Consider the following 21,261-nt stretch of genomic DNA (forward strand, 5'->3'; position numbering starts at 1 on the left):
GTTTTTGATAAAAGATGATCAAATTTTACATTTTTATTTTTTACAGTTTTTTTAGAACTAGGCGATAAGAACCTACTTAAGTGAAGGCCAAGTTAGTGTCATACACATCAAATTATGGCTTATTTATCTCATCTCAAGCATGAAAACCAATAATCAACATTCTCATTGATAGGGCTACATTATTTTTTAGTGGCGTGATTGAGTTTTGATAATACGCGTTACTTTTGCTAATTTTATGTAACTTTTTTGGAAAAAAATCTAGGAAAGGAAAATGATTTTTTTGGTGAACTTCTACCTCCTTGGACTGATGTATGCTATCAAAATATATTGGGAAAAATGCTATTGATATCATTGGATTTTTTTTTGAGAGAATGATGCTTGCATATTTGGAAAAATCCTGAAAAATGTTCATTTTCAAGACATATGCTACTTTATTGCTTATGTACTTCCAAATAAAAAGGCATTTTATATGTTTAGCATTTTTTACATAAGCATAGGGTTATGTTCTACATGCCCAATGAAGCATTTTGGTTTTTAAAGCCTACATTAGGAGTTTGATTTTTTTTTTGCAACCCCCAAAAAAGGACACTTAAGTGTCCTGTTTTGGTACCAAACTAGTGTTAAGGGAATGATTAGAATGATCCCTAATTGGATCATTAACCCTTAAAAAAATAAAGCATAGATAAAGAAAAACCATTAATTTGTGAGAGAGAGAAAAAACCATTAGAATTAAACATAAATGGAAATTTATATAATTCTTTACTATCATTAATTAATTAACTTCAATAACATTCAAAAACCATACCAATTAAGCTTCTCAAGCTATATATATATATATATACATACATATTGATCTTGACTTGAATTTGAAAGTGCAACTTCTCTACTTACACACACTAACTAATGCCAGGGAGAATGGAACCCATATCCTTGGGACTAACCTTAGAATGGAACCCATATCCTTGGGACTAACCTTACCACTACACTATTCTGGTACTGTGATCTATCCTTGGGCAGTTAAATTCTGGGCCGGGTGCTAAATCACAAGCCAGACAGCCAGATCCGTTAGTTGCAGTTTCCGAGGTAAATCCGCCGTGTGTCTCTTTCTTGCCCGAAGGATCGGTGACGGATTTATTTGTGTGTGCGGGGATTGATACAGGCGGGAAATCATGAGGCCTTTGGGATGGTGGCTCGTGTTCGTGGGCTTCATGCGTCTTTCGTCTGTGTGGTTCGGATTCGTGGACATCTGGGCGCTGCGCATGGCCGTCTTCTCGCAGACCCTCAGTAAGTGTTATGCTTCTTCACCTGGAAAATGTATCCATTTGTACATCGCCTTTCTCTTACTATCTCCTGAAATGTCAAATTCGACTTTTGAAGCGCATCGATCTGTGCAGCAAAGATTGCCCTAGTTTGTGTATGTTTAATGTACCTTGTTAAAGACAAGATAGGATATTCTAATTACTGCATCAGTGTAGATGGTTGAAGATTTGAGTTTCAAGGTTGGTTTTCAAAATTGTCATCTGAAGTAGCTTATGCTAGATTTTTGTGTGTATGCGTTTGACAAAGTTTGTATGTGGTTTTAACCCGTGTTGGAATGGGCCCTTTCTTAACTCCATGAAGGTACAATCATTTTGTATGACCATGTCCCTAACTTGATGATACTCTAATTAATGCTGACTAGCAAGCTGATTAATGCTAATTAAATACCTAAGTCCCTAATGTTACACATAGACCAAAGAGTTGACCTAATCTACTGTGCATTGCAAAATACAAATATTTACAATATTGGACTCAGATGTAGACTATGATGCAGTCTGGACTCTTTTCTATGTGTGTTAAGCTACATCCGGAAAAGATGACTTGTCTGGTTTTTTCCGGGCTGAATCTTCCTCCCTGGGAATGACCTTTTGTTGACCCAAAACTCACCACTGCTGCTGTAGGGTTCAGCAATGTAGTACTGGCATTGGATGCCTTCATCTGTCCCCCAACCTCCTATTTATATGCTCCTAATGGACTGGTCAGTTGGTGGACTGCTGGTTGAGCAACAAACATGCCCATAAAACACTATTTCACGCTTGGGCTGGTCCATCTTTGGGCTCTTGACTTAGGCGGCTGGGTGATCCCCATTTGGCTGCTTAAAAGGAACCTATTCTGCCTTTGAACTTGCCCTTGAGCGAGCCGATGCTTGCAACCATGTCCACACTGCACTCACTGATGTGATGTATGTGACATCCCCTCTTGCTAAACTAGGAGCACAAGGGAGCATGATTTACATTGCTCCATTTCCACCAGGGTTGTCTACTCCTTGATTATGACTTCGCCGCACTCCTCAATCGGAATCTGGAGTGATTGATTACACATGATGTCACAAAATGCATTATTCCTACAATCATTAAATCCCTCAACTTTCTTGTCTACCGAAGTAAGGACGAAACATGCTCGTCGAGGCATGTTTCGTGACCATATCCTCCATGCTGCCGCTGCCACTGTCAAACAAGACTAAGGTCACCTATGTAGCCAAAGGTCTTGAACAATTCATTGTGCTCATACTCCTGGTCTTGGACGCCCTTTTGCTTATCTTCGAGCTCCTAGCTAACGATTGCACCAAACGAAAAATTGGGATCTGAAGAACTAGGGACTGCTGTTGGGGTCTGTGTGGGAGCAGTGGAAGCTGGGGTGGTCGTTTGTGGAGTGGTAGTCTTCTTTGGACAATCCTTAGAAGTGTGTCTTTTTGTGTGACAAAAGAAACACCTACCCTCCTTATACTGAGCTGTCTCATCAGCACTTAGTTTCCACCGGTCTTGCCTGCCTGAGCTTTTTGGTCTGGAGTAAGCTTGGGCACATTGGTCGAGTTCTTGGAACCAAAGGTTCCCGTGCTTTGTCCCGGGGAAGATCCCCTCTGGTTTCGGCCTTTTTTCCCCAAGGCGGATGCTCGGGGAGTTGAAGGCTGGAAATTCTTGGGCTTTCCACTATTGCACTTCATCTCAATACTTTGTGCAAGCGAGAGTGTACCTCGAACGTGGTTGGCCGAAGCATACGCACTTCCCACTGGATTTGCGTGTCAAGGCCATAAAGGAGATGTCCTTTCTTGTCCTGGTTACGCGTTTTGGCGCGCCTTCCTAAACTCGGCTTTGAGTCGCTCAAGGTAATGGGGCGGTAGAAACCGCCGCTTAAGATCGAGGACAAACTCGTCCTAGACACAAGATGCCATACCTAATTTGGTGTGGGCATGAGTGCACTCGGTCCACCAAGGAATGGCCTCACCTTCCAAATACCAACTAGCCAAGATCACTCTGTCAATATCATTCTTTCTAACTGTAGCAAAATAAGCTTCAAATTGATGCAACCAATAATAAAGAGTTGTGGAGTCGAGTTTACCATTATACTTACTGAAGTTCATCCTCTCGGGAGGATGACTCGAGGAAGCCGTTGGTGTCTTTCTTGCATCTAAACCCGCAAGATATCTTTTGTGTTCCATGCGTTGCTTGGTGTCGTCTCGTACAGTAGCACGGGATGTTGCCACAGGGTCTTCTATCAATCGAATCTCCATTGCTCGCATCTGCAACTTGAGCATCGAACTCGATTGCGGTGGTAACCCTTCAAAAGGGTCATTCGGTAGAGGATTTGCTATCGGAATCTAAGAAACAGAAGGAGAGGGAGGAGGAGATGGAGAAAAAGGGGCTGGAAATGGGTGCGCTCTTCCAGGGCCAAGATTTGCGCCTTCTGCTCTTCCAATTTGGTGCTATGTTCTGTAATTGCTCGCATCATTAGTTGGAACATATCATACACACTCATGTCTGCCGCTCTCGAAGGACTGCCTGGTGCTCTTTGTTCGGAAGTAAGGTGCTGCTCATCCTTTAGCTGTCCCCACCGACTAACTTTAAGGGAGTTCAACGCTTCATGGGACATGTTGGCTGTATGCCGATATAGCTTGACTCCTTTACGGACTCTTGATCCTCCTTGAGTAGACAAAGGAATGCCAAGGCTTATACCACCCTCAAGAAAGCCTTGGCAAGTGCTCCTATTCTAAGGTCCCTAACTGGGACATTATCTTTCATGTCCACATCGACACATCCGCCTTTGTTGTTGGATGTGTGCTGGCCCAATCCAGTGAACACAAGATGGATTTCCCCATCAGCTTTGCCAACCGCCAACTAAATGAGGTAGAAAGAAATTATACCACAACTGAGAGGGAAGGATTGGCCATGGTTTACATCGTTCAGAAGTTTCGCCGTTATCCTTGTTGTGGAGAGAAGAAGGCACCAGGTGGTAGACCAAGACTAGGCGTGCAAGGTTGGGGCAATAGAACACAGGCGTGAGCAGAGAAAAGGAGGGGTGTGAGCTATCGAAAATTGAGAGAGGAGAGCAATTCGTAGGTTGGGGGAAATGGCCATACGATTTGTATTGTTGGCCTTTCCTTTTATCCAAGTGACTTTAAAAATAATGTGGCCATGTCCAATGTGAACATGGCCAAGGCTTTAAATGTTCTAAGCCTTTAAAATACATGTACAATATACACATTGAGGGGTCATTTAGGGCTTTAACCCAACAACCTCCCACTTAAAGGCATAAATGACGCCTTTAAGCTATCCAACTCCCACCATCTGTATGCAATGCTCATGTTGAGCCTTAGCAAGACTCTTGGTGAGAACATCTGCAGGGTTATCCTGTGTGTTGATCTTAGTCAAGGTGACTAGACCATCCTCGAATACCTGTCGTATGAAGTGGTACCGCACATCAATGTGCTTGGTACGAGCATGAAACATGGCATTCTTGGCCAAATAGACAGCACTCTGGCTATCACATCCCAAGACTGGAGTACTCACAGGCATGCCAAGCTCCTTTGCAAGTCTGCCCAGCCATATGGCTTCTTTTGAAGCTTCAGTAGCTGAAATATATTCAGCTTCAGTAGTACTCAATGCCACAATTTTCTGCAACCTAGAACACCAAGAGACTGCACCACCAGCAATAGTAAAGACATAGCCACTGGTAGATTTCCTGGTGTCCAAGTCACCTGCCATGTCTGCATCACAATATCCCTGCAACTTATAAGAGATACACTTTGGTTGTGTACCTAACAAGTATCTCAAAATGCATTTGACAGCTTCCCAATGTCCTTTGCCAGGATTCGACATGTATCTACTGACAACTCCCACTGCATGAGCAATGTCAGGACGAGTAGCAACCATAGCATACATGAGGGAACCACAAGCTGATGCATAAGGGATTCCCTTCATAGCTTTCACTGCCATATCATCCTTCGGGCAATCTGCTTTGCTAAGCTTAGTGTATGGAGGTAAAGGTACTCCAAGAGGCTTAGCATCAGCCATATTAAACCTGTCAAGTACTTTAGCAATGTACTTCTCTTGAGATAAAAACAGCAATTTCAGCTTTCTATCTCTTTTAACACGCATGCCCAAAATATGCTCTGCATCACCTAAATCCTTCATAGCAAAAGCTGAATTCAGCTTGCGTTTGAGAGCATCAAGACTGGTCTTATGTTTCCCAGCAATCAACATATCATCCACATAAAGAACAAGGATAATAGGACTTCCATCCTCATCCTTTTTCGTATACAAACAATGATCTGCATGGCTGCGTTTAAAGCCTTGAGACAGCATAAAAGTGTCAAACTTCTTATACCACTGCCGTGATGACTGTCTCAAACCATACAGTGCTCTTTTCAGCTTGCATACCAATTCCTCTCTTCCAGGAACAACAAAACCCTCAGGTTGCTTCATGTAGATGTCCTCTTCAATGTCACCATGAAGAAAAGGTGTCTTCACATCCATTTGATTCAATTCCAAATCAAGTATTGCAGCGAGAGCAAAAAGGACACGCAATGTGGTAAGCTTCACAACAGGGGAAAAGATTTCTTGAAAATCAATCCCTTCCTTCTGTGCATATCCTTTGGCAACCAATCTTGCCTTGTACTTGGGTTTTCCATCAACACACTTGACTTTGTACACCCATTTGTTAGGAAGAGCCTTTCTCCCTTTGGGCAATGGTACAAGATCCCAAGTATCATTTGCATGCAAAGATTTCATTTCTTCTTGCATTGCAAGCACCCACTTGCTACTCAACTCACATGACTTTGCCTCCTTGTAAGTAAGAGGCTCACCCTTATCTGACAACATTATATGATGCAAAGAGGGATCAAAACGTTGCGGTTGCCTTCTCAAACGAGTGGACCTGCGTACCCAATGATCTACATTCTCAGGCAATGGTTCCACATCGAGAGGCAACTCATTTTCAGCTTGTTCATGTTGCTGAAAATCATTTTCAGCCAATGCAGGTGGCTGTCCATCCTCATTAGGAGCATCAATATCATGTCCTACCTCTTCTGGCTCAAGGTTAACTGGCTGATTATCAATTTCAGCCTGTGGTAATGCATCATGAGGCTCTGTTTCAACACCAATGGGTGGCACAAGAGGCTGAAATTTGACTCTTTTCTTGTCAAACTCAGCAGATGTAGCATTTTTGAGCAACTTTGCCTCGTTGAATACTACATCACGGCTGCGAATTACCTTTCTAAACTGTGGTAACCACACTCTATAGCCCATTTCACCTTCTTCCCCATAACCGAGGAAGAGTCCCTTAATGGACTTCATATCAAGCTTTGTTCTCAAGTCATTACGTACATGAACAAAAGCTTCGCAGCCGAACACTCTCAAATGATCATAAGAGGCAGGTTTGCCAGACCAAACCTCCTCTGGAATGTCATTTTTCAGCGTACTATTAGGAGAGCGATTGCAAATATGAACTGCAGTTTTCAATGCCTCTCCCTAGAACTCTTGAGGGAGATTAGCGGTGGACAACATGCAACGCACTCTCTCACATAAAGTACGATTATACCTCTCAGCCACACCATTAGAAGACGGATTATGAGGGGCTGTCAACTCCCTTTTAATCCCGTTATCATCACAAAAACGCTGAAATTCAGCAGACACGTACTCTCCTCCATTATCAGATCTGAGACATTTAACCTTAGCATTCTTTTGAGTGGTAACAAAAGCATGAAACTTCTTGAAAGCATTAAACGTCTCACTTTTATTTTTCAACAAATGCACCCAACCCTTCCTAGTGCAATCATCAATGAATGTCACAAAATATAATGCACCACCATGAGATTCAACAGGCATAGTGCACACATCGGAGTGAATAAGGTCAAGAGGATTAGCTTTGCGAGAGACACCAGAATAATAAGAAGTTTTCTTTTGTTTTCCAAACAGACAATCATTACAAAAGTCCAACTTTGTGCCCTTTACATCAACCCTCTTCAAAGAGGAGAGCACATCAATACCCTTCTGGCTCATGTGGCCAAGTCTCTTATGCCATAACTCCAAGTGGGAGGCAATGTCAGCCACTGCAAGAAACTTGCCAGGCAAAGCTTTACAATGTAAATAATACAAAGTACCATTCTTGCAACCTTTGACAATGAGCATAGAACCTTTAAGCAACTTCCATGAACCCCCAGCAAATATGGTCGTATAGCCATGTGCATCCAATTGGCCCACTGACAGTAGACTCTTCTTAATGCCTGGAACATACCTGACATCATTCAACATAAACTCTTGGCCATTGTTAAGAGCCAAGCGTATGGTGCCCATTCCCTCAATGTTGCAAGCATGGTTATCACCGAGGTAAACTTTGCCATACTTGCCTGCTGTATATGTAGCAAAACACTCCAAAGATGGAGTAACATGGAAAGGGGCACCCGAGTCTACTATCCAAGACTGAGATAGGCCATCATTAGCACTCAGCAATGCATCAATGACATCCTTTCTTGAGATAAGCATGTCTTTTGCATTCAAAAGCATAAAATCTGAGGGCCATGAAGATGCAACCAAAATCTCCTCAATGTCTGACAACTCCTCAATGACAACACTAGAGGATACATTTGCATTCTCCGCATCTTTGGAAGAGTCACCTGCTGATTTTTCCCCTTTCTTCTCGTTCTTCTTCTTCTTCTCCTGCGCTTCCTTCTTCCTTTCCTGCTCTTTCTTGAAGTACCTGCAATCGGGCTTCTTATGGCCCTTTCAGCCACACTGATAGCAAGTTACATCCTTGTCCTTTGTCTTGCTTTTGCTCCTGTTTTGAGTCCTGTTACCTGCACCTGTATCCCGCTTTTGACTCCTGCCTCTTGCATTATAGGCAGAGCTGCCACCTTCCCCACTGGCCTTGCGTCTAATCTCCTCATTGAGAATAGAGCCTCTCACTCCATCATAAGTGAGACTAGGGCTATTACTGAGAGAAACCACAAGCGTTTCCCATGAGTCAGGCAAAGTCATAAGCAAGAAGATAGCCTTGAGCTTATCATCAAATGGTTGTAATCCTGTGTCTTGCAACTGACTCAAAACACTAGTAAAGGCACTTCAAGTTAACCAGCTTACGCATCAAGTGCACCTGATTGACAGGCGTAGCATTTTCATGAGTGGCCTTCAGTTTCTGCCATATAGCAAATGCAGTGTCCAAACCCTTGATGTCAACAAGAATGTCATCATTCATTGCCATCTTTATGTAGGCTTTGGCCCTCTTGTTGAGTCTGGCCCAATCCTCATCTGGCATGTCTGCAGGCTTCGTTTCCAAAAGAGCATCATCGCAATCTTTGAGAAACAGTATGCCCTGCATTCTATCCTGCCACAAATCAAAACCTGTACCATCAAAGCGTTTGATCTCCATCAAACTTTTGGCATCAGATGCAGAGGAAGTGGCGGCCATGATGACTCACTGCGACTATGTACCACAAGAGGAATGCAACACGCTGAAAATTTCAGCAATTGGGCGCAACCACAATGCTTGCGTACATAAGACCACAAATATCGTACATAAAAGCAGTCCGAATCTGAAATTTGCAGAAATTTCGACTGAAACTGCGTTTTCAAGTGCCTGTTTTCACCTGTTTGATCAATTTCGTGAGGGGAAACACTTATACATGTGAATTAAACGATTTGGTACACCTGCGTATTGCTGTCATAACCTGTTTTTGACCTAAAAACAGCCTGTTTTGGGCTGTTTTGGTACTCTAGGTACCCCCCTTGAGCCCGGGAACCCTCTTCTTCGCGATAGAAACAAAAAACATCGCCAGGAAAGCATCTTTCTTTCGCTGTCCAGCAGCCTGCGCAGAGGGTTTTTGGAACCCTAAAGCTCTGATACCAGTTGTTGTGGAGAGAAGAAGGCACCAGGTGGTAGACCAAGACTAGGCGTGCAAGGTTGGGGCAATAGAACACAGGCGTGAGCAGAGAAAAGGAGGGGCGTGAGCTATCGAAAATTGAGAGAGGAGAGCAATTCGTAGGTTGGGGGAAATGGCCATACGATTTGTATTGTTGGCCTTTCCTTTTATTCAAGTGACTTTAAAAATAATGTGGCCATGTCCAATGTGAACATGGCCAAGGCTTTAAATGTTCTAAGCCTTTAAAATACATGTACAATATACACATTGAGGGGTCATTTAGGGCTTTAACCCAACAATCCTTTGGCTACCAAATTTATCTTTTTTGTAGACCATCAAGCTCTTCTATATTTGGTAAACAAGCCCTGAACAACAAGAAGAATCACCAGATGGTTGCTAATCTTGCTTGAGTTCGACTTCACTGTCACAGTGCGCAAGGGCTCACAGCATGTCTTGGTAGACCATATGTCAAGAACCCCCAACGGTGGCAAGTCACCGGTGGGAGTTGATGATTTACCAAACGTCGCTCTGTTTCAATTATGTTCAATTCCGGAATGGGGAGAGGAGGTAGCACACTTTCTAGCCAATGGCTTACCAGTTGACCCCCTCCTCAACAAGGACCGTGCACGACGCCTCATTAAACAAGCGGCCCTATCACAGGTCCTTCGCCTTGCTTAGTATAATCCAAGTGTAACTCAAGTACATGTGACCATCAATCCACGACCCACAAATCCATAAAGCAGTTGCACTGCGAATCCATAGTCCGAATGTACGCCGGTGCCATGGCTAATCTCCAGCATGAATAGCCTTAATCTGTGGTTAATCATCAGTTAGCAACATTAACATCAGTAGCATCAGTATCAGATCATTAGCAGCATCATCATCATCAGCAGAACCATCAGCACCATCATCATCATAATCATCATGAAGAGGGTTTGGAACCCTGTTGGCAGCCATCAGGGGCATTCAGCCTGCTGTCGGCAGCCCATGGGGGACCTAGACAGCCTATCAACAGCAGCCAAGCAATGGCCAGCAGGTGTTGGGCAACATGCTGGGCAAAGCGCAGCATTGAAGATACAATATCATGAATATTTGTCCCGGCAGCTGCAGGTGCTGGCCTATTTCTACCTCAGCATACTATATAGGCAAAAGTCCTCATTTTCAGCAAAGGATTCAATTATTTCATCAGTTATGCATTCTCAGTCAGTAGAGCATATGTAGGGTTTGAGGTCAACCCCATTGGGGCTGACCAAGGGCCTCAACCATGTACATTCATTAAGCCACCTTTTTGTACCATATTAAATACAAGAAAAACCTTGACACCAATCTCTCTCTTCTTCTCTCTCCTCTGTCTTAATCATGTTTAAATCAACATCTTGTTCTTAATCAGGCTTAGGAACGCTTCTGCGCATGCAACATTGGTATCCCAAGGTGCACAGTTCCAGCAAAAGAATGCATCTGGATAGGAGATGGAGTGGTCTGCCAACATGCGAAGCCATAGGAAGCATTCCCGGAGGGTATGTACGCATAACTAGTACATCATTAAGCTCTCAGATCAGTTCCAAAGGCCTGGCAACAGGCACGATCAGTTCCGGTGGGTGACCCACCATTGTGTTAAGGGTAAGGGAAAAGCAGGCATGGGGACAACAGTGGAACAGATGCTCAGTTCTTCAGCAAGACTTGGAAGTGGAGATTAGAAGTGTAAGGTGTTTAGACCCAAAAAAAAAAAGAGAGAGAGAGAGAGAGTCAAAGTCAAAGTTAAAGTAGCAAGTTAAAGTCAAAGTCAAAGTCAAATAGTCAAAGGAGGAAGGATGACAAAGTATCCACCCCGTCATCAAGTTTAATGGGAGGGGATGTCACGTGCATGCATGTGCCATGGCTGATCTCTAGCATGAATAGCCTTAATCCGTGATTAATCATCAATTAGGACAGCAATTAGCAACATTAACATCAGTAGCATTAATATTAGATCATTAGCATATCAACATCATCTTCATCATCAGCAAAACGATCAGCACCATCTTCAGCATCACCATCATCATCATAATCATCATGAAAAGGGTTGGGAACCCTGTCGGCAGCCATTAGGGGCATTTGGCCCACTGTCGGCAGCCCATGGGGGACCTAGACAGCATGTCAGCAGCAGCCAAGCAATGGCCAGCAAGTGTTGGGCAATATGCAGGGCAAAGCGCAGCATTGCAGATACAATATCATGAATATTTGTCCAAACAAACAGGCTGACAGCTGCTGGTGTTGGTTGATCTGTACCTTAGCATAGTACATAAGCAAAAGTCCTCATTTTCGCCAAAGGATTCATTAATTTAATCATTAAGCTTTCTCAGTCATCCCCTTTGGGCCAGAGGTCAACCCCTTTGGGCTGACGAAGGGCCTCAGTCATGTACATTCATTAAGCCACCTTTTTGCACCATATTAAATACAAGAAAAACCTTGACACCAATCTCTCTCTTCTTTTCTCTCTCTTGTTTTAATCATGTTTAAATCAGCATCTTGTTCTTAATCAAGCTTAGGACTGTGGATGAGTACAAGGCTTCCACTACTCATGCAACACCGAAGTTACACCTCCAAACTCTGCTGAATGTTGTCATGTAATCTTGAATCAAATTTCCTCTTCTTCTCATCATGGGAAAGGCTCACAAGGTTTTTCAACATCCATTGTGTTGGCAATAGCATCAAGAGTGTACCTGCATGTAAACTGTCTCTTGATTCCCTGTTTCCTCAGAAAATCGTTGAACTCATTGGAGAAATATTCTCCCCCATCATCTGATCTCAGGTATTTTATTTGCATGCCTTTTTCTTTCTTGACCAAGGTTTTAAATCTCTAAAAGTGAGCAAACACCTCACTTTTAACATTATGTGCAATAGCCTTAGCCTTGGATTCCAAATCTTTCGTACATCCGGATCATCTCTCAAAGGTGTGAGCTCCTTAATCTCACGCATCAAAGTGTCAAAGTCGGTAGATGTGTTCTCGGCATTGATCCTGTCATTGGTCCCTTCATGCTACTTATGGTCGGTAGTTTTCTCCACACTCTGAAAACATGGCTGGCCACAGTGATCTAATCAAGTCTATAGTGAATGATTCCATGCCCAAACTCTTTCCCACAAAGAGGAAACCATGCTCTGATACCAATGTAACGGGGTGGAGCGTGTTACTTGGGATCAATTAATGGTAAACAATGCTAATCACACTTCGAAGAGAAGCTACAGGCCGAACGTAGGGCGCTGAAATAAACTGTACACCACACCCGGAGCCAAAATGATGGGCCGAACTCCCACCCCCCAAAAGGTATTTTATTACCCAAAGGAGTTTACTCCCAAGTACAACATCACGGGTGCCTAGGAATCTCACCAGTCTGTACTTGATTCTTTAAGTACATGTAATGAATACAAATCAAAACAATAGGGTTTGTGTGCTTCCCAACTGCAAAGTGTCCACCTCTCTCATTAGTTGATTTTGGTAAAGTACAACAGGAAGAGGCCCTTTCAAGATTTTTGTGAACATGATGTTTGTCTTCTGCATGTTGATGACCATAAGATGTTCAAGGACACCCATTAAGTTTTGGGCATCCTCCATGAAGTGAGTCATGAAAACCATATTATCAGTATAAAGAATGAGAAGAATGACTCTTACGAGTGCGTGCATCCTTGCATGAGAGAGAGAGAGAGAGAGAGAGAGAGAGAGAGAGAGAAATTGTTTTGTCAAAATACACAGTGACTGAAATCCATGGGAGAACTTTTGGAACATGGACGATTCTCACATGTACCTTATGCTTCCTTTGCGCATGCAACCTTCAAAATCGGCCATTGTACATTGCAACACTCTTGTCATTTGTTTATGCCCTTGGCCACTTTGCAACAGAGTACTTCATTTTTCATACCATGGCAACAAAGAATTTGCTTACCGTGGGATTTTTTGCAGGTATGTGCTAAACCTCAATATTTAGAAGAACTCATTTTTTCCTTGCATATGCTGCTGCCTCATGCAGATTTTTTGGGTTGCACACTTGGAATTTCATTAAGAAGAAAATTGCATGGTCCAGGTGCTTTCTTATACTCTCAAAAGTACCATAGATATCTAATCTATGATTTGACCAAGGCTTAAACAAGACCCCCACTACGGACATGACTGTCTTTGTATGGGAGATGGAGGTACTGGAGTTGTCCCATCAATACCTAAGTGCATGGAGAACATTTAATAGAGTCTGATTCAACGCCGGGGGAAGAATGTACAACATTATGAAATGCAGACCAAGGGTATTTTGTGTCTTATCTCTGCTTTGCATGTCTTGACGGCATGAGAATAGCTGTAAGGCCTAGCACAAATGAGTAATAGAGAAAATATGCAATGGAACTTGACCTAACTTGAAAAACTGCTCCAAGTACAGTCAATAAGAAGACGAGAACACTGCCTGCCTACTTTCAGTTGGAGAGGATCTGGCTGTTGATTTCCTCAATTCAGGCAAAGAAGACTGGAGAGGAGAGGGCTCAAGCTCAGCATTAGGATTATTAAAAATGTAAGAGGCTTTCCACGGACTTTCATAGATGATAGTGTTGTCTCAGAAGGCACCTTAGAGAAATGAAGATAGTTGTAAAAGTGTCTAATGAATAAGTGGTCACCAGTGGAAAGCAAGAAGTGACTCTTCTCGTATATCAGATGTAAGAATGGAAAGCAGCCTACGCTCGGTCCTAGACATTTTAGCCGCTTAGAAAGAGCAAGCAACATATGGGGTGAAAGAATGTGCACAAGCGGAAGCAATGAACATGAGAGAGAGAGAGAAAGATTGCAAGCAAGAACTGAGCTTTATTAGCTTGAGGTTACAGAGTACAAGAGCCAGCAAATAGGGCAGGAAATGATATGTTGGAATGAATAAGGGAGCAACTCTTATATACTAGTACATGAAGCAGTCGGCTGTAGGAAAACAGGCCGACAACTCCACGACAGCATAAAAGAAAAGATGCAATATTTTAACACCCCCTCTGCATCTTGAAGTGTGCAAAAAAGTCAGAAGAAAAACTGATGACGAAGGTACGACCATGGACACCTCAGCATGGCCAGTATTAAGTACACCTCGGAAAATGCACACGTCAGCTTGTTGTCTTCTGAGAACATAATGCCACTATAGAGAGCAAAAGAAAATTTGCTTGGCTCCAAACTCAAAGTAGAACTGTGAACACATCACATCCAATAACCTCGAACAAATGAACATAGAACACATCCTCTCCATAGTCTTTGCTAACCAATAGTTCTGGAACTCATCCGAACCATGAAGGAAACTTGGTTGATCCTGGAACTCATCCGGGCCATCAAGTGAACTTGCCTGTCTTTATACTTGGAACTCCGACACACGGGTCCCATGCTCCAGATTTAATATAAGAGAGCTTTTGAAAGCTCCCTCACCCGCCCACAAGCCGTTTCTAGAAGGAGCACGCGGGGGATGCCCTTAGGATCTGAGCAGGACACCAGTCATGTTCTCTCCAGATTGTAAGGCCTTGGGAGAGCTGGGGTTGTCACTAGACGAGTCTGTGTCAGTGTCATGTGACTTGTCTTTGCCCTTCTTGGAAGACTTGCCCTTGTCCTTGGCTTTGCCTTTGTCCTTTGACTGACAATCCTTTGACAGGTGGCCTTTCTTCCCACACTTGTAACACCGACTCCGAACTTTCTTCTGCACTGTCAAGAGTGCCTGATAAGGTCCAATAGACGATGGAACTTTCAATTTTCCCTGAGAAACTAGGATGGATTCCTCTTCCAAGAGGAGAGTACACAGATCATCAAACTCGAGGGAACGTGTTGTGATCTGACCCCGCAAAGCTCGGGAAACCATGTCATAATCTGCAGGAAGCCTGATGAGGAGAAGAGCAGCTAATTGAGAAGAGGTTAGGGTAGTACCCATTGCCACTAATTGGTCATGAATTACCTTAACCTTCATCACAAATGACTGCATGGAAGTCCCTGCTGTAAACTCCAGAGAAAAGAGCTGACCCAATAGGTTGACAAATTGCATTGTAGAGTCCCGTGCATATAGGTCTGTCAGCTTTCTCCAAACAGAAGCAGCTCAATCCAATGTTTGCATGATGGTGGGGGAGACCTCTAGTGAGATGGCTCGTACAAGTGCAGAGTGAGCTTTTGAGTCTTGATTCTCCCAAGCTGAAAGTTTGGTGAGAAAGGCATCCTCCTGGTCCTGAGTCCACTTCCTAGAGCTGGTAGGGCGTTCGGGCTTTCGTTCGTGGCCCTGAACAATCTTCCAGAGACCATTGTGTGTGAACCAGACCTTCATCTGTAGCTTCCAGTGATCATAGTTTGTACCACTAAGCTTGTCCTCCTCACACCTATATTCCTAACCTTGTACGCCTAATGTTATAAAGGCAACCTATGTTCAATACCACCTATTTCAATTTTCTTTCATAGTTGGTATTGAGGGGGGGTATTAAGAGACTAAGGTTTTGTAAAAGGGGAGGAGAAGGGTGTGTGTGTGAATGGACTTATGGTCCACTAGCTCACCTATTTAAAGGTGGAGCTAGAAGGCATTTCAGGCATGGAGCAAGAAGCCTAGTTGCATTTTGAGCAACTTAATAAACAAGATGTTTTCTTGTATTTTGTGAGTCTTTCTCCTCCACAATGATCTAGCATGAGCACCACGAAATTCTATCATAGATGTCAGTGGAGGCACTTGGTATGAGTGTCTTCATGCTAGAGTCTGACACACATCCATAAAATGTTGGTATTAGTGACCAGCCATGTTCTCTGTTAGAAGAGGGACCAGTTCAACACATCTGTTGCACTTGTAGAATGACCTTAGCCATATCTATCAGTGAGTGTCCTTGCAACTTGCACTTCTGGAAAAACTTTGGGATTTTTGCTGTGCAAGCATATTGATGGTTTGTCTGTTGCTGCTTGTCTTGTCACAGGTACATCTATAATTTGGATGCTGTTGGATTGGAATAAAATAGGAAGTCAGAATGCAGTCAAACAAAGTTGAGATTTTCTTGTGATGGCTTTTTGTTGGCAAATTTTTTCATGATTGAACAGAATGTACGCTAAGGTGAACTTTTTCTTTTTATAAAAAAAAGTGGCTCTGGAAATGCCCTGAGTGACTTCAAGTTAGAATGGAGAGAGGTACATTTTTCGCCCTCAGAATTCCAGGTTTGGATGCTTTTGTGCAATCTTATGCAAGTATGCTTTCTGGGTATGTTATAGCTAACTACTAAAAAGATGGAAGTGGTGTGCATAGTGAATGAGCAGTTGGGGCATCGTTTTATCTGTTTTGGTTAGCTTTGAAGAGACTACTATGCAGGCCCTTAAAACACAGACCTGAGCATGTGTGGCTTCAACTTCTGAAGCTGTACTGAACACATAGATTAGAATTGATAGTATAAAGGGGCTTCTACGGAGGGGGCCATGCTCTCAGAATAAAAAATTACAAGACACTTTGTTGTGCTCTCTGTGATTGAACATTTAGTATGTCATGTATCTTTTAAACATTCATGATTTGTAGTAAAGTTGCACTACGGTTATGGGATTCACTACATAATAGCGAAGGGATAAATGGGTGAAGAGGTTCCTATGAAAGAGAAGAATCCAACATGCTTATCTGTAGGATTAGAGACAAATGTGCATGTAATGTAAGTGAATCTGACAATGTTCATTGGCGGATTAAAGTGTTTCCTCCTTTTAGAAGTAGGGTTTTGTAGCATGTAAGCTTCTAGATGAACTAGAAGTGTGGAGAGAGTAGGTGCAATGTGATCGATTTTACATGGACTATTGGAAAGTGAATTGAGTGTCACGTGCATGCTCTCTTGAGTGAGACGTGGACATACTTCTATCCATTGGCCATCTCAGATGTCGAGTACGTGGCTGGATTCATGTGTTTGTAAGGGATTGTACTAGATCATTGTAATATTGTTTTGGCACCCAATGAGCAGCCCAATCTGGATGCTCATTGAGTGAGACGTGGACATACTTCTATCCATTGGCCATCTCAGATGTCGAGTACGTGGCTGGATTCATGTGTTTGTAAGGGATTGTACTAGATCATTGTAATATTGTTTTGGCACCCAATGAGCAGCCCAATCTGCATAGAGTTATTGGGTTATTGTGTGAACACACTTAGTTGCACATTATTATTATGAGAGTTGGTAGCAAACTCACCAGCGTTAAGAGACTAAAAATAGGAGTCTAGGCTTTAGCCATATTCATTCATTGATAAATGAGTATCATTGAGTCATTGAGAGCTCAGGAGTAATCCTACCGTTATCTCTATTCGCATTGTATGTACTTCATGTTAGTAATACGTGGTAGATTAGGTCATCTCTCTCTATTGTGTATTGAGCATGAAGAAAAAGTAGTTTGTTTTAAATCTGATCAGGTGCTAGTCACAATTAATCAATTGATAAACATGCTCCGCAAGCAGCCATGGTACATGCAACTCTATTTAGGTTGTAGGGCAACACAATGTTGGCAATAAAAATGCTGCCTTAGCATAATTCTTCAGTTGACTTCAAGGCTTCCACATATTACAAGTAATGTTCTTTCCCCTTGAGGCTAGGTGGGTTTTTGGCTCTAATTTTTGTTGGCTTCTTAGCTCTTTGGAGTAGAGCTTCTCTCTTTTTGAGGAATTCTATGAGAAGAGCTTGCTGTGTTTTGGCGACACTTGTCCTTCTTTGTCTTCGCTTTTGGGGGAGCTGCTTGGTGCAAGACTTGTAAGCCTCTAATTGGCACAATTTTTGGCTCTTTGGAAAACTTGTCTTATTTTGATTCCAAATTGATATATCTACTTTTAGAAGCATTTGGTTCCAGTCCTAATTGGGATTGTGTCTCTACGTTCTTATATAAATTGCGTTCCCATGGGTGTTGGACAGACATCCATCATTGCTAGCAAGTGCATCTAGTTTTCCACCTCTTCAAGATCTAGTAGTGAAACTACAGAAGCTTCATCTTCCAACTCACATCTTTTACCACTTTGTCCACTGAAGTGAAGTATGTGTATTAAGTCCGAGCGAGCTATTCGTGTCTGACCCCAAGTCGGTAGGCATTCTCGTGACTTCTTTGTACTTATGGTCTTTTAGCTTTACCTTAATGGTATTTTCCTCTTGACGAAGATAGATAATTTATCATTTTAGCTCTTAGTTGTTGTTTATCATTGTTTCTAGTCTTGCTTAATCATTGCTTCAATAGGGAAGTGATTTGTTTTTGCTAGTCTAGTTGTAATTACTTGCTGAGACTGTCCTTCACCTTCGGAGAAGTGATGGAAACTCAGCTCGTTGGTCTCTATATAAAAATTGCGTTCTCTTGGTTAGGATAAATTTTTTAATATATGTAAACTTGCATCGATGACGTGAGTAGGGATGTCGTAGCACCTAGTCCATGCTATGCATGATGAAGTTGATCTTGTACTTCATTATTGGGCAATCTTTGAGGTAAAGTTAGCACTTTTTGTATTCTTGTCTTTACTTGTTTTGTTTTAGTGAATTAGTCATTTAAAGTTTGTTTTGCTAATTAGTCATTAAAATTTTGTTTAGCTTGTTTGTTAGAAATTCTTTTGTTGTGGTTCAATAAAGAATTTGTGTGTGAGCGTGTATGAGTTATTATTACTATTATTATTATTTCTCCAGTCTCTATTAAGTTTTTATTTTTATTTTTGTTTTTTTTGTTTTTAGTGATTCTCTTCTTTCTTTTAAAGCTATTTGTAAGTTCAGATTCATTATAGATAATGTTATAAACCCAATCGTGGATCATGAACAATTGGTGCATGAATGGTCTTCCCGACATTACATCATAGTTGGTGGACATTCTATACTCATAGGTCAGGCCACACGATGTTACCTCCATATCCTTTAGGATTCCCGTACTAGGGGTTCTTAAATTTCCATCCGCTAGCTTGATGACTATTTTTGCTCTTTTTAAGGGCCTTGCTTTCCCATCTTTGCTACATGTCTTTGGTAGCAATGATCACTCTTGCTCCCTCGTCAAGGATTGTAGTGGCGTGGTCACTCCTCCCAATTTGATTGAAATGGTGGCATTCATATCATCACCTTCCAAGTACTTTTCCATTGCATTGAGACTCCAACATCCTTGAATGACTGTCGTGGGTTATCTATTTTAACTGGATGTGTCTCAAATTCCCCAATAGGTTTAAGTTTCTCTTTTAACCATTGTGATGGACTTCATCCTAAGCTTCTAGCTTGCATGCACTAAGTATTCAGCCATGGCTATAGTGACTAGGGTTGAGAGGGTTTCTCTTGAGGCTTTCATTTCTCCTTTCAATGTAGGCGTTTAAGATGGCACGTTTAAAACTGTCATCGACTCTTCATCTGTACCCATGTAGGATAGTGCGGGCGGTAATGCGCTAGGCTTACATTTACATAACACCCACACCCATATTCAGAAGGCAGTCTCTCGGTGTATTCTCACATGAGGGCATGTTGCCCCTCTTAGTCAAGCCTCTCTTTTATGATGTACTCGTGGAGAAACCTTATATTCTCTATTTTCCATATGCTCTGGGAGCTCTTTCAATGTTTTTGTTTCGTTTTTGAGCTCTTCATAAGGGGGTCTAGCTTTTCTATAGGAAATTATTATTCCTTAATTGAGACACTCTCCTCATGTGATTCCTCTTTGATAGTCTCTAATGGCGTTGTGAGACGGGGGTCCTCTCTTGGAACATAGAAATTGGTCCCGCTCTGGCCCTTCTATTTCTAGCTACGTCTGTTGCACCAACTCCTGCGTTCCATTTAACCTCAATATTTCCTCTCTTGGGTTAGGGTAAAGCTTGTATCTTCTTGGAAAGGTGTTCTTCTAATCCTCAAAATTTGTACTTCCCTTTTACGGCTTTCTTGGCCATTGCAAGAAGCTCGTCCTTTTGGTGCACAATGATTAATCCGACTTCACTTTTCTCCCTCCATTCTTCATCACAATGGTTTGAATTGGCAGTTCAAGGATGATTTCTAGCTCGGATTATCAATTAGTTTTAACCTTGGAGTTGTTTGTTCCTCTCTATGAGCTTGTGAGGCTCTTCCATATTTCTTTCGGAGTTCTAGGGTTCTCTCTACCAACGCAGGTCCATCAGGAATGTTTCACCCCTTCTCTTCATCCAAGCTTAGAACATCCTCGATCTCATTGTAACTTGGATAGTCCTTGGGTCTCTTACCCTTGTCTCTAAGGCTGGTGGTTTATTGGGTACTTTAGTTATCTCTAAGGGGGTTAATGTAGCTTTTCTTTTGTTACGATCCTTGCCTTTTTAACACCTTTGGAAGTTTTCGGAGCTTGGGTCATAGACTGAGGACTAGCTTGATTTTGCTTTTGTTGGGCTTGTGCTCTAGTCACAATCCTTTCTCTAGTACTTCCTCCTCTTCCTCTGAAGAATGTCTTACGACACTCACGATCCCAAAGGTTGCTAGTGGTGGTGGCTACAGTGCGATAGTAGATGGATTTGAAGTGGTGGACTTGTGCGGGCAATCGCATTGATCAAGTGATCTATGCCACACCGGACACACCATCTCTCAAATGGCAACAGATTTATTGTTACCACTTCTAGATTTGACTTCATGGGGCATCAGCCACTTTGTGGGGGCCTTGACATCTAAAGTAAGCAAGAGGGGCTCTCCTCCCGGCCATTAATGTCCCATGGTCTGTAAGCTCTAGATGCTATTTACATTATGGTAGAGTCAATGTTTATGTATCCCACTTCATTGGTCTTGGTTGTCCCGAATGATATTCACTTCTAGGTGGGCTTCCAAGGATTAAGTCTAGATAGTTAATGTACGATTCCCACGTGCTAGGGGGTTCATCTGATATGTGGTCCATCTACTAGCCTCATCGACCTGGTTCTTGGTGGTGTTGGTGGTAACATTGGAGGTGAAACTACCAATGTTTTGTAAGGGTTTCTTACCACCAATGTAAGGTTCATTGCTATACGAGTAGCATTTGGCCCAGCTATAGGTGGGGCTTGTAAAGCCAATGGCTAAGGACCTTCTAGTAGTGTAGGTAGCCTTTTGTTATTCTTATCATTCGTTGTGTGTGGTAGTAGTTAGACAATTCATGATTTCCCTATCTTCTATAATACCTACACCATTGGTTC

General features: G+C 42.4%; 1 protein-coding gene across 2 annotated transcripts; it reads left to right on the top strand.

Moving 5' to 3' along the window:
- The first annotated feature begins 889 nt into the window (after nucleotides 1-889).
- Nucleotides 890-16,712, top strand: ERG28 (ergosterol biosynthesis protein). Of its 2 annotated transcripts, none has more exons than XM_086818095.1 (4): nucleotides 890-1,083; nucleotides 1,160-1,284; nucleotides 13,050-13,109; nucleotides 16,097-16,712. In XM_086818095.1, the coding sequence occupies exons 2-4, from the start codon at nucleotides 1,170-1,172 to the stop codon at nucleotides 16,165-16,167; spliced, it is 246 nt and encodes an 81-aa protein (XP_086674221.1). In that variant the 5' UTR covers nucleotides 890-1,083; nucleotides 1,160-1,169; the 3' UTR covers nucleotides 16,168-16,712. The 2 variants fall into 2 exon arrangements, with proteins under 2 accessions (XP_086674221.1, XP_086674220.1); XM_086818094.1 differs by having other exon boundaries at nucleotides 917-1,083; nucleotides 12,903-13,109.
- The last annotated feature ends 4,549 nt before the right edge of the window (nucleotides 16,713-21,261 follow it).

Source organism: Cibotium barometz, chromosome 24 (assembly GCF_041138505.1).
Source record: "Cibotium barometz isolate CiBa-2024 chromosome 24, ASM4113850v1, whole genome shotgun sequence".
In the NCBI taxonomy this organism is placed as follows: Eukaryota; Viridiplantae; Streptophyta; class Polypodiopsida; order Cyatheales; family Cibotiaceae; genus Cibotium; species Cibotium barometz.